General features: G+C 39.2%; 1 protein-coding gene across 2 annotated transcripts in view; it reads right to left on the bottom strand.

Moving 5' to 3' along the window:
• Positions 1-14,588, bottom strand: part of AATK (apoptosis associated tyrosine kinase) — an 88,661-nt gene extending 74,073 nt beyond the window's left edge. The window contains exon 1 of one of the 2 annotated variants that reach the window (XM_075216899.1): positions 14,262-14,588. In XM_075216899.1, the coding sequence (XP_075073000.1) occupies positions 14,262-14,337 (76 nt within the window). In that variant the 5' untranslated portion in view covers positions 14,338-14,588. Of the gene's footprint in view, positions 1-13,827; positions 14,079-14,261 lie in introns of those variants that run through there. The other variant, XM_075216901.1, reaches the window with a different exon arrangement.
• Between the last annotated feature and the right edge of the window lie 247 nt (positions 14,589-14,835).

The raw sequence follows: 14,835 nt of genomic DNA, 5'->3' as shown, positions 1-14,835 counted from the left end.
GTTTTAGGATTTCTTTTTAAATTTGTATTTTATGTATGTGGTATTTTTACGTCTGTTTATGTGTATATTTTTGATTCAATATTGAATCACTTTTATTAATTAAGGTTTAGGAGACATTATTCCAGATTGTGTATGTTCGGGACCAATCCATTTTAGTACATTTTTTTCAGCGCTGCTTGTGTGTTTTTTTTTCATGTACTCCGCCTAATTCCAGAGAGCGCTAGTGAGGATATGGTGCTGCCGACGGAATCCCCCTCCTGCCTCCAACAGCACCCAAGTGCCCCTCCACTGCCCGCTATTTAACAAGTAATGGTCATTTCCTAGGAGTTGTGCTGCGGTTTCATCGCCCACAGTTCTCACCGATACAACAACTGAAGTGACAAACAGGGTTTTTGGGGGTGATGGAAGCGAGTAGAGTTGATGGTTGGTGGGGCTAAAAAACTAAAATCCTTCAAAATAACAGCAATACACCAGGGTAGCACTGTTGAGTGCCCATATAATTAACAAATACTGCCTTATGGACTCTTATGAAATTTTATTTTAAGTTCCTGATATCTTATGAGATTGCATACTCTTTTGGGAGCAGCTCCATTTTAACATATAACGTTCAATACCAATCTGGCAGCTTACAGTCATTTTTTTTATGTAGTTTTAGAAATTCCTCCTTGTGTGGTCCCAACACAATCACATGACAAAAACCATGCAGAAGTAATTACATGATTTGTGGGTATTCAAGATCCATAGCACATAAACAAACAGTCCTGGGATCCCATCATTCGCCTTCACAACTTAACCACCATTTCTATGCTTTTTGGATCACCTGGTCTATTCTAGTCCTTTGGCTATGGGGTTGAATGATCAGATCTGCTGGTTTGTGTTGCCCAATATCTAGTCTTCCTGGAGACCATTGTTGAAATAGTTAAAATATAGTGTAATACACTGTCTGAATGCATAATCAGTCAAGATTACAGACTACAAGTGTCAGGTCAGACTATGCCATGCCTTCAATTTGTCAAGCCATGTCCACTGGGAAGAGACCAACCCCATTTCAGGCGTTGTCAAACACCCAGTACTGTCCTGAGAAATCAGGACTGTTGTCACTGAGACTCTCATTACTTCAGCTTGTACAGTAAATTATATTAATTATATTAAAATCAATACTTTAGACTAATCGTGTACTGGATGTAAAATAAGCAATGTCTAGGCCCATTCTAATAATTTACAGTCAGACCACCAATGACAGTCTCGATCATTGTCGTCATTAAGATGCTAAAACTGCACTGAATGCTGCGTACCACTGAAATCAGTAACACACTTCAGTACATGAAATAGGTTCAGAGCCTGAATCTATTATTTCATAAACAGTTATTAATATAGCACCTACATATTACACAGCGCTTTACATAGATAATTAATCATTAGCTTCAGTCGTTGTCCCAGTGGAACGTACCATTTATATTCACTACCACAAGGTCACCCACCAGGGTTAATTTTTTGTTAGAAGCTAATTAACCTATCAGTATATTATTAAAGTGTGGGAAGGAACTGGAGCACCTGGAGGAAACAAGCAACATGGGGGGGACATACAAACTCCACGTTGATAGGGTTCTGATTTGCATTGAAAAGGTCCCAATTTATTCCACAGAGAGCCAGCACGGTCTCTGCTAATCTGCAGTCAGGTCACCACCTTACACTAGATTAGAAGCACCTTCCATCTGAACCAGCCGTCCACTCACGGCAATGCCGGCAGGTGGGCATTAGCCTTTCCTCACTGACTGCAACCGCAGATATAGACGTGCAGCATTTTGAAGATGAAGGTTATCTTTATGGATTGTTTGATAAACAGCACTGTGAAAGGTTTGTTTCACTTTCTGGAAATTTCACTTCTATCTCCTGTAAGTCTCTACTCTCCTGGGTTTCATACTTTCCCATAAGGGGAGCATATATACGGTACAAGCCTCCTATCTCTTCCCAGCAGAAGCAGCCTGTTAACATTAACTAAAATGGAGACGTGTAAGCACTTTTGCATACCAAACTTCACTCAACTTCTGGCACTGCAGCTGTTGTGTAACTATTTGGCAGTGCATGCTGGACCTTGTAGTTCTGCAGCAGCTGGAGAACCAGGAATTATCCCTGCCCATTTTGCAAAACCAAGCCAGGGTTAAATGTGGTAGTGTCTCAAAAAAACTTCTGAGGCCATTTCAGTGACATCTTTAAAGAAGTTCTACAAAAGAACATTATGTGAAAAGAAATTGTGGTTTTACATAAAGCTAACTAAAACAAGATTAATTCCTACCATATCCAAGAAGTGCTTGGTGTGAAGCTTATTACACTGTAAAGCCAAGTAGTTCACTTTGTCATGTAAATGGACCCACCAGAGTCTCTATTGTATTGGAGACTACAAACATTTCATTTAACCTTGGTTGAGCATGCAGGAAGGGGGCTGCAATTAAGGGTTCTGTGCATATTCTTCTATATTTAACTGACCATGTAAAGAATAATAAAGTGAAAATAACCCCTACTTATAAATAAAATATTCCCCCCCATTAATAGGCGACTGAACAGTAAATTGCACCAAGCTTTGAAGACACAAAGGCCTCTGCATGTGGACATTGATGGTTTAATGTGTATCTGTTTATAATGGGGTCTGGACAAGTGTTAGGAAGAAGTGGCAGCTGCTTTGGGTGCAACAAAAGTGGGGGCAGAGGCTAGAACAGAACATCTCTTTCTCTCCTGCTTCAGAGGAGCAACATGAGAACTATGTTTAATAAACATCAGAACAGGCAGAAGCAGAACATTGCTGCACAGCATATATAAGAGTATGCCATGTGTGTATATGAAGAAAGAGGGGAACTGCCCATCCTTACCTAATGCACCAAATCAGTGTTCTGCTGATGCCTTATAAACTATTTTAACTAGTGGATGGAAAACACAGAGAAGTCATTTATAGAGATGTAACACTGCAGGCCTGCTGTATATGTGATGTTTTGTGCCGTCACTTTTGAATGAAGGCACCTGTTTTTATGGGAAGCGCATAGGTCTGCATGCCAAGTTAATAGCGTCTATGGACATGCAGAACTAGCATCTTGTGATGGGAGCAGCTCTTTATAATGCAAAATGTCTTTTAGGTGGATTACATCAATGTAATAAGCATTTTTAGTCAAAATAGACTGCATACACAAATAGCTGCCTCCACTTTGTAGGAGACAGGTGCACAATAACCTTCTTCTCTCCGTGATGTCATTCACAAAATGGCTGCCTCAGTGAGCTCACTAGCTCCAAGCGAATGAATTCAGCCTACAAAATGTCTGCCTCCACTGTGTGAAGAGTACAAGTACAAAGTAACACTCCTAGAGGGAAAGGATTTGAATCTGATGTGAACAACACTTTCCATGTGAAAGGAAAAAGATATAAACAACTGTATTTAGCTTATTTACAAGACAAAAATATGTATAAGCTGTTGCCATGTCACACGACTCTCTCAGTCAAAAACAATGAGCAGAATAATTCTTCCTTTCTGTGTGAACCTTCTCCTCCCCCTGTGCTCTCTAAGTGGTACCCCACCTTCTTTTAGATCATTCCCACCTTTTTATAGCGGAAGGCAGCGCGTGAGACAAGCATTAAAACTAGAGGAAAAAGCACTAGTCAGCAGCAAAGAGGAAGGAACGGTAACATTCCTCACATCCTTCTACACGGCCATTTATGGAACTAGGCGTCAAAAGGAGCCAGTGTTATGGCATTACAGAAAACACTGTGCGAGAAAACAAATATTAGTGTGCTGTTCTGTAAACCCAACTATAGCTTTGTTGTAGGATGCCAATGTATGTGGTCTAAATGATATAAAACAAGGTTTTGTGACCATATAAAGTTACCAGACCACAAACTGTAAACAGAATGTAGAATAGAGGCATATCCTTAGAATTTATAATAAGGCAGAAAAACACAGTGAGCACAAAAAAAAACCCAGAAAAACATATAGCAGTCAGCTGCTTACATTTTTTCTTTAGCAGTTTATAAAAGGAAAGCAAACAACTGATTGGTTAATGCAAGTTACATGCTTATTTGTGCATGTGTTTTCATGGACGTCCTGTGTCACAGTCAGTCATTCTTCTGCTCAGAGAGCCACAGGGCCACTTAGGATTTCTATGGTGTCTCATGCAGGCTAGAATACATGATACAACCATCTGGGTTCATTTGCCCATGTGCTGGGACTAGTTTAGTTGGCTCTCAAACACACTTATCTTTCTTACAAATGTCTCCTTCCTAAAGGTAGCGCCTATATTTAGAACACATCTTGGACCTGTTTAGTTCTCTGTATGTAAAGTCCTATTTGGCTCCCAAATAGGACTGAATCCACCCTGTGCGTTATGCTTTTCAGCATTTTGTAGTGGTGTCACCAGTATCATTCTGACCTGTATGTATGCATTTCTATTTTGGTTGACCGATACAACTTCTTAAGGACAGGTACCCACTGGCTTTGCACTATTTTTATGCTAGTAAAATGCGATTGCCAATAGCAATTTTACTAACGTTGGGAGGTCTCTCTAGGATTCACCAACACATTTAACCCGTGTAAATGCAATTAACTAAGCACATTTTAAAAAACACAACGACCAGAACACCAGTAGAAAGGAAAAAGGGTATAGCAACACTGGAAACAATGGGTTCCATTTACAACCCTATTTATATACGGTGTATTAGACTTAGGGGGGTATTCAATTGACGGCGGGATCGTTAATACGGTAATATTGCGCGTAAATACCGTTAATACGGTAATTTACTCGCTAGATTTCAGCTTGCGGCGAAATCCAGCAAGATATTACCGTATTAACGGTAATATTTTTCAAGCGTGGGCTTTGCGGCGATCCCGCCGTCAATTGAATACCCCCCTTAGAATTACTAGTTAAGTGTATGCAAAACGACAGTGGTTACGTGACCTTAAGAAGTAATGTAAAGCAAATCCGTTATGACTAATATGTCAGTGTATATACTGGTCTTCACAAATATACGTCAGAACAAGGAAGATAGGGATTCTCCATTATGGGACAGATCTCCTTCCCTGCGGCAGAGAGAACATTAATGCATTCAGTGTTGGACCCCTATGCTTCTTTGCACCATAAGCAGCTGCCTATTCTTCCCAGCTGTGAAGAAAATAGCTTTTATTTTTCCATGCTTAAAAATACAGCAAAGAGACCAGTTGCCATGGCATCCCTATACTTAAGCAGTATCAGTATGACTAAATTGCACTACAATGTATATAATTAGCTTTGTAACTGTGACTACCTTCTTTGTATGGAAGCTGTAGAGTACAGTATCCTGCATATCTGTAATAGCGTGACAGATACAGAGCAGATAAATGCTGGGTTCTTGTGGCTGATAATCCTGACGTCAGAAAGCGTCACTACCCAGAGCCACCTTTTGCATAAAATAGCTGTAAACAGCAAGGTTATAATTGGCTGTACAGCAAATGTAAAAACCATCAAACTTGTCAAGGTGCGGAAACTTTTACATAAATATTTGTGGATCTATTATTCAGTAGCTCTTTTATACTGGGCAAATTGTGTTTTTGGTTAAGTGGTCCCTTAAGGAACTAGATGAAGCCATGTATGATTTATGGGTGTTACTCCATCAATAAGACATGACCCTATTGCCAGTATTTGTTAGGACTAAGCAGTCCACATCTCCTGCATGATGTACTCCAGCTGGCTTTATCTTTAGCTTCCTTATATGTTTGTCTGATGATATAAATACATGGCTGACAAACACAGTTTATTTCTGTTGTCCTTGGATGTGACACAGTTCTGCTATATTCTTGCCATTGGATACAATTCTATCCACCGTGCAGCTTTGGGTCATATCACATGGTGCTATAAAGCACTATGTTTTGTTGTGCCACTTCTCAGCAAGACACTCATCTGTATTAGACATGTTCAGTGATAACATATGGATAGGCATTTGGTTATTTTGCAAATAGAACCTGACTTAAAGTCTGCCTTTAACAAGTTGCCATATTACTCTCTATTAGGGGGGAATGCAACTGTTCCGGAGACACTTTGCGGCTAATTGATTTCCCCCCTATTTGTTCTGACTGTTATGTGTTATAGGACATTTTATATGTGCACAGATTTCTATAAATTCACCATTGGGAACAAGAGTCGGGTCCTATGTACGTCCATCTACGCCAGCCGTAGATGCGCAAGTATTATACTATACACAGCATACAAACTTTATGAAAACGGTCGCCTAACAAAACATGTAAAGACACAATAATGTTTATATAAATGTATGTTCCTTGCAAATAAGAAACCACCCTACTGCATCTGTTTAGAGACGGATTCTGACATTATTTGGAAGACAATTTCATATTTTAAAAGGTTGATCATATTTTAAAAAATAAAATAAATATGTTATTACAATTTGCAAACCTAATCCTGCCCATAATTTCTGAAAGCATGGAAAAATATGTTGTATTTTCATTTATAGATATGTTTACAGCTGCTTTTCAATAGTTCCTAATTACACAAATACTGCTTGCTGTGTGAAGGATGATGAGGATAAAACTGGAAATACAGCATAAAAAAAATAAAGTTTGTCACAGTTGCAGCTAACATTGCAAATGTAAAAGAACAACGTATCATGGCTTATAAATTAAACAATAAAAACAGATCAGACATGTTGTATCCTATAGCAACTAATCGGATATTAGGAGTCATCATTCTGGTGCACACTAGTCTACTGAAAGCAAGCGTCCAGATAGAGTCTGTAACCAATCACATTATTAAATCTGCATATGTCTTATTTATCACCAGAAATCACACGTTTTAAACATTTCTGCAAAGGGTCCATGACATTTTTATTACTAAGAACCACAATCTTAGCGCTAGAAATAAAAGCTACAGCAAACCCAGCTTTTTGCAATTTTACATGGACGAGATTTCATGATTATATGTATGAAACATTAAAACAAAAAAGTTTAGTTATTAAAAATGAACATCTTTTTTTCTAAAATATTTAAGTCTTCAGTTACTACTCTGAGAATGGTTTGATCATCAGCAGCATAAAATCTCAGTGCTCAGTGGGGCATCTCTCAGTAACACGGGAAGCCGGGACTGTGAAATGCTGTGAGGGTGTGTGTGAATGTTTGCGCTTCTGATTGGCTATCCTGTTACACCCTCTTTTTCAGCCATTTAAAAGTGGTGGTCAAGAATAACTAGCATTACTGAGGTGTGAGGCATAGTGTGCCTCAAAGTTATCACCAGTTATAGTCGATAGGCTGCATTATCTTGAGTATTGGTTTAGCCCACAAAATGGCTGTATTCAAGGTGTGTAGACAATATGTACTCTCTGCCGTAGAATGGAAGTGTTGGGGGGAGGGGGGGCGGGGGAAAGACGCAGTACTAATGTTATATTGACTGTTCATGGTAACAGAAGAAGGAAAAAAAAAAAAAAAAAAAAGAATGCAATGTCTCGTCCCAAAAGCTTGCAAGTGTAATTCTTATTACAAGCCATTAAGAAATGATATTAGATGAAAGCTTAAACTAAAAGTTACAGAACAAACTGGAGTCTAAAACAAGGGGTCATTAAATATCTAATCAATCTACTATAGTGTTGGGTAACAGGTGGCTCTCCGGCCCTTCATCTGCAGCCCATTCCTCTATTGTCATATCTATGTGTTATAGCATGTGACGTGTAGCATGTAACATTAGATAGGTGTCTATTTCTTTTATTAAATGTGTTGTTTTAACTGATTACTGAGATTAAGGTTAATATGCGGCTCTTGGGAAGTTTCGAGGGCCGCATTATGCGTCCCCTGACGTGTATCTGATCACTGATCTACTTTATTGTATCTACCATCTATACATATTGGGTCAAATAAAACCATAGACAAAATGGCACAGTAATATGTCATGCCTCTCTGAGTGATGGTATAAGTTTACAAATCCCATCATGGAAATTGTGTGCATACCAATTTGTGCACACACAAATTAACATTTTCTTAAAATGTTGTGTCCTTCTATAGAAAACAATTTCCGGTTGTTCTGGACTATATAGAAACACTGCTGCACTGAAAAGTATGTCTAGCCATACTACTGCCTGGGGTGGCAATGGTAATTGTGTCTCCTCATATCTTACATTTTTCAGGGTCTTGACTCCACGAGTTCTGCAACCTTTGAATTGTGTGTGTGATCTCTATCATTCATCATCATTATCAACATTTATATAGCGCCAGCAGATTCCGTAGCGCTTTACAATTGGGAACATACAGTAATAAAACAATACTGGGTAATACATACAGAGAGGTAAGAAGGCCCTGCTCGCAAGCTTACAATCAATAGGACAATGGTTTGATACACAAGGGTAAGTGCTACATCATATTGAATATTTGTCCAGCTAGAATGCAAAGGTTACAAAGTATTTAGTGGGCTGTATGCTCAGTCACACAACTATGTTGGTCAGAAGGTTGTTGTCTTGCGTTAGCTGTGTAGAGGGTGGTAATAGGGTAACCTAGGGAGATTAAGAGGGTGGTAGAGGAATACTATAAGCTTGTCTGAAGAGGTGGGTTTTTAGAGAATGCTTGAAGACTAGAGGAAAGTCTTGTGGTGTGAGGGAGTGAATTCCATAAAGTGGGTGTAGTCTGAAAAAAGTCCTGTAACCGAAAATGTAAGGAAGTGATGAGAGACGCAGATCTTGTGCAGAACGACGGTGTCGAGTTGGGAAATATTTTGAGACAAGTGAGGAGATGTATTTCGGTGCAATTTTGTTGATGGCCTTGTACGTTGTTAGAAGAATTTTATATTGAATTTGTTGAAAAACAGGCAACCAATTTAGAGACTGACAAAGCGACTCAGCAGATCTAAAACGATTTGCAAAGAAAATCAATCTAGTCGCTGCATGCAAAATAGATTGTAGAGGCTCGAGTCTGTTTAGGGAAAGACCAGTAAGGAGGGAATTACAATAGTCGATGTGGGAGATGACAAGTGCATGAACTAAAGTTTTTGCAGTGACCTGTGTGAAATAATGTACATTTTTGGAAATGTTTTTTAGATGTATGCAGCATGATGTAAATATAGTGTTGATGTGGGGAACAAAGGATAGTTGCAAGTCAAGGATTACACCTAGGCAGCGAGCTTGCGGGGTGGGATTTATGGTCATGTTGTCAAGATAAATAGAAATGTCAGGCAGTTAGCTTCTGTTTTTGGGTGGGAATATTAATTCTGTTTTTGAAAGATTGAGTTGGCGAGAGGACATCCAAGATGAAATGGCAGAAAGACAGTCAGTAATGCGAGACAACACAGATGTTGAGAGCTCAGGAGAGGATAGACACATTTGTGTATCATCTGCATAGAGATGATATACGGAAATCCAAAGGAGCTTATTAGTTTTCCTAGAGAAGTGGTGTAGATATAGAATAGCAAAGGACCTAGGACTGAGCCTTGTGGTACTCCAACTGATAAAGAAAGCGGATTGGAGGTTGGTCCAGAGAAATGAACACTGAAAGAGCAATTAGATAGGTAGGATGAGAGCCAGGATAGGACAGTGTCTTGAAGACCTAGGGATTGTAACGTCTGTATGAGGAGAGAGTGGTCAACAGTGTTGAATGCAGCAGAGAGATCCAGGAGAATTAGAAGAGAGTAATCACCTTTATTTTAAGCTGTGATCAGATCATTGACAACCTTGGTCAACGCAGTCTCTGTAGAGTATTGAGAGAGAGAGCCTGATTGAAGAGGATCCAATAGGTTGTTTGCTTTCAGTGCTGCTTTTACATTAACACTTTTGTCGTGGAAAACTTATTCTTAGCAAAAATTCATCAATTTGCTTTTTTTTTTTTCTAAACTTTTATTAGAGTCTGACAGTTTGCTATGGGATTTAGTCCAGTTTTAATGTGCGCAGATTTCTATAAATTCACTATTGGGAATGGGAGACCCTATGTAAGTAACTGCAGATGGCATCCTCTTGACCAGTCACTAATAATCTACCTTGGATATTACGAAAACACTAATATGTCTCGGGCAGCCGTAGATGCGCACGTGCACAGTCAGTTGATACAGCATATAATATTTATGAAAACGGTTGCTTACCAAAACATGTAGACCAAATAATGCTTATATAAATGTATCATCTTTGCAAACAAGAAATCCTACTGCATCTGTTTAGATATGGATCCTGACATTATTTAGGTGACTATTTCATACTGAAAGTCTGCTCTGTTTTTTGTTTTGTTTTTAAATAAATAAAATATTGTTGCGCCTATTTGCAAACATTTCAAGAATGAGTAGGAAACCCAAGTGACAGTGACACCTAAACTTAGGATGCCTTCACTGTTGCAGGTGACGGATACCCTTTAATACATTAAAATATCTACCATTTGTAAGCTTAAAGCATGACTAAAGGTGACAAACATAATTCTGGTGTGCATTGCTAAAGGAACGTAATTTGATTACTTAACTCATCTGCTATGAGGTTTCCTACAGTCTCATCTCCTGCTGACTGTTAATGGTCCTGATGACATGTGCCAAAATGGGCAATGATCTGTATACACAGACTGCTATGTAATTTCTCGGATAACCAAAATACTTTTTTATTTTTTTTCTCCAGTGGTTGTCCACTTTTGGACATCTCCTCCTTAAATACATATGCCTTCCACATGTAGCTGATGGGGTGTCCTCCACACGGGACTACCAGTTACCTGACGCTGAGAGCCGACAAGGAGTGAATCACACATTTCAATAGCAATTGCCTTCAGTAGAACTTTGGACGGATTAAGTCCTCCAGGACCAAGAGACACTGCACAAGCTGGCACTCTGCTTCAGGTAACGAAAAATCACAGCAAAAGGGGACGTATCAGTCACCCGCACATCATCCAAGCACTTTCCATTTTTAAATCTGGCATGCAGAACTGAAATTTTAAGAGCAACGTTAATTTGCTGTAAGCATAGAACATGCTGTCAAAATGCCAGTTTACGTGGCAAAAACAAAATGACAGCATCCGACTGGTTGCTATGGCTTATAGCACTTTTCTGCATAGCTACCTGTGCTCCGGTTATCATAAATGCATCCAAACTGTATTTATCCACAGACAAAAAGGAGAGCACAATAAGTAGTCTCTATTGTTGAGACATAAAAATGTCAAGATCACAAAATACATGCTTGTAACAACACTACAAAAGAATAGTAAACAAATAAATATTTTACATATTTAAACATCATGTGTAAAATTATGTTGTAAATAAATATTTTACACTTGTAGCTTTTTTGAATTACTCATTCATTATGTACAAAATGTTACACGGATGACAGCAGGCAATAACAAAAGGCCTAATTAATCACAGGAATATACCAAGGCATTGATGGTATGGCTAGTTTGTTTACTGAGAAAATAGTCCTTTTTACTCAAATCTGCATATGCAGCAGAAATATTGGTTATGCCTAAACTGATATTTCTTAATTACAGCAAAATAATATTCCTCCCTGCATATTTCCAGAAATGGTGATGTAATGTGGTCTTTAGCTTCATAAATCAATGCCACAACTGCATTAAGCACATTTTCAATGTCAGACTAAATAAATGGTGCAATGCCAAACTTGCTTTATATATAAAAAATAGTGCACAATGCTACTTATCTAAAGAACAGTGACTTTGTATAGAGACACTTTATTGAGCAAACAAGGGTCTTGGACAATTATTAAAAAGCAGCTCATTACTAGAATATCTTTCTCCACAAAATGTATACAAAGATCTTCATTTTGATATTTTCATGGCCAGCTTTTGGGGGATACCACTACTGCCACGCACAGGGCCTCATTCTCAACACCGCCATCCAGTATGAAAGTAATACCATGGAGGCTCTATAGTGCGGATAAAAGTAAGAAAACAGTCTTTTCCTCTCTTCTTTTTTTAAGTTTGGCGGATGTGGCATAACAATGACATAGCAACACCACTTTCCAGAAGAGAGAAGCTGAGTACAGGAAGTTTTTTCTTGCCTGCCTTAAAGGCATTGGCTGTCTTAGAACAGAAGTGCATTGGAGATGTCAGAACAGAGAGGACGAGCAAACCAGGGGGGGGCAAGAGCTGGGGACAGCGACAGTTTAATAGAGGAGTGAGGAGGCTGCAATGAATACCGCAAAGAGCCCGGCTTTTGATAAGAGTGACCCTGAAGACACACAGAGTTGCATTCTATCCGAGACATGACTAGCGGGTCCAGGCTTAGGAAGGGCCACCAATATACCCATTTCCACGAGTTTATAAACAGGGAAACACTTCCAGGGCAGATGTCACCCTGGACTATAATCTCTTTCTCCACATGATATAGGCCAAGATCTTCTTCAGTCTTAAGTGCATTTTACTTCTGCATTAGTGACCTAGACAGCTGCACATATGTACATACAAGCATAAACAGAGTTGTATTCTATCTGTCTAGCATGACCAGTCTTAGGAAGTGCCCTTTGACCTGCCTATTTCCTCATTCACAAGCGCCTATAAATAGAAACACCAGCAGACACACTTCCAGGGCGGATGTTTCTCTGGAGATGCCTGGCGGCCACTGGCCTTGCAACACTAACGCCCTGAGGTGCCAAAGCAAGACAAATTAGTGTGCTGCAGGACTCAAACAATAAAGTCAAGTAACCCATTAGAGAGACGACAGACGAGCTCTGCTTCACCATTGTCAAAATGATACCGTTCTTTACTGTAAACAATTTCAGAGCAATGCTACATGGGCATCTTGCACAACAAGGGTTAAAGGAAGTCCACAGGACTTGTCTTTTGCTGGAGTTTCCATGATCTAGCAAGCCTGCCTCTCATAAGATGGTTGCCATGTCAAACTATAGGGGGGAAAAAAGGGGCTTTAAATAGGTAGTTAATATAATACAAATGCACTGATGTATTGTTATATTCAGCGCACTGGATTTATACACTGAATGGTGATATACACGATGCATGTAGTTTACTATATTTCCGGCTGCGAAATCTAGTATTGTGATAGATGAATTTAGCCTTTGAGCTAAGCATAATATGTAGGCCAGCAGCTGTCAAATAGTCATTTTATGATGTTTAAAGAGAAGAATTATTCTATTAATACCTTGTTACTGTGCCTTTTGTTGCATATGGTATGCGTTTATAAAATGAAAGTTGTAGGTTTATAGAGCAGCTTTGTAAAATTATAGTAATATATATAATATTTTGGCTTAGTTTTGTCCCCTCCTGAGTTTTATTTAGTCTGGTTATATTTGTACTCCATGATTTCTGAATTATATCATGTAAAACATGACGTGTGTATTGTTCTGCAAAAGTCCATTATAAATTAATATAAGATTTTATGAAAAAGTACCAATTTAGTCCAAAACTATCTGCATTATTCAGAAGTTGGAGAGAATGTAAATACCTACACAAACATCTCCTATAGATAACCTACAGCCTTCAAGGCACAAATATTTTCATCATTGTGTTTTGTTTCTGAAAGACAAATGAAAAACTCCTGCTAAATTCATTCAGCCTTCTGGACACACTCTTGTATATCAGGGTGTAGAAAGTCATAAACATAAGTGTCTATATGAACATACTTACATTGCTTGCAGCTACAAAGCAATTCAAGTGGCACTTGTCAAGGACAGTAAAACAAAATAGTGTACATGGCAACATTGGGAAACACTGTGTTTCAATATTGGGGCAAAATTTTTAGTGCACATTCTAAAAATAAATTTATATTAAAAAGATGATATATAAATGCAGCATGTAAGGCTAGGTTTAGGGGACAAATTAGCAGTGACAACCACACATGTTTGGATGCAGAATTGATACATGTATTTGAGGGGGAGGGATGTTATTACCTGGAATTTAGCTGATCCATCATCCATCCAACACAGCATAGCTTGTATGTCATCTGTCTGATCCTGCCGCCAGGGAACACTCAGTTCTTAATCCACAGCCACATGTAATTCTGCAGCAACCTTTACAATCCCCCAGCCATAGGAAGCCCTCCCCAGACGGAAAGGCAGCAGTTGGCTGCAAACCAGCATGGGGGTCAATGGGTAAAAAGACCCAAGAAACAAGCGTAGCAGGTACCAAAGCTCTGCTCCCCAACCTCACAATCAATCCGCAGAAGGGAGGGATATGCAGAAGGAGGGGGAGGGGAGTCTGAGATATGTCTCCAGCATAACTGGAGTGTGGGGCGAAACAAACCAAATTTGACTGCAAATAAAATATTCATTCAAGGAAAAAAAAAAAAAAGAGACTCAAGGAAATAAAAGGTGCTGAAACTTACCAGAGTCGAAGTGGGAGCTAAATGCAAAGCTGGGGTGGCAAAAGGAAGATAAAAGCAAAACCAAAATCCAACCCATTGGCAGGCATGGGGAGAGAGGGGTATACACAGGAATAGCAGGATCAGCACAGGAAAGCTGGCACTTGCTTATCTTCTTCCTAGGGTCCTTCCTGGAACCCCCGTTTTACAATCTATAGACAGCGGCTCCCACGCAGCAGTAAAGTTTGCATATATAAGAAAAAAAATAATATTTGAAAGATTGCGCCAAAATGCGGGGTTTACAATGAAGGGACCTGCTCCAATGCTATCTGACTTGTGTATCTCCCTCTGCCTTATCCCTGATTCTTACACTCACACACACACACACACCTACCTAATTCCTCCCATACGCGTCCAAGCATAGTGCCCTCTACAGACACCCAGTGGTATGGCACTGCAATGCACACTGCTTTCAACCTGCGTAGAGAGCTTAAAAGAACATAAACGTGGGTTGTCTGACACCTGCAAAAACGATTGTTCCTTCCGAATAAAAGGCATAAGACCTGAAGAGATATATTTTATAATACACTGTCACTTC

The sequence above is a fragment of the Mixophyes fleayi genome, chromosome 6 (assembly GCF_038048845.1).
Source record: "Mixophyes fleayi isolate aMixFle1 chromosome 6, aMixFle1.hap1, whole genome shotgun sequence".
NCBI lineage: Eukaryota > Metazoa > Chordata > Amphibia > Anura > Limnodynastidae > Mixophyes > Mixophyes fleayi.
This window is presented reverse-complemented; position numbering and strand designations above follow the sequence as displayed.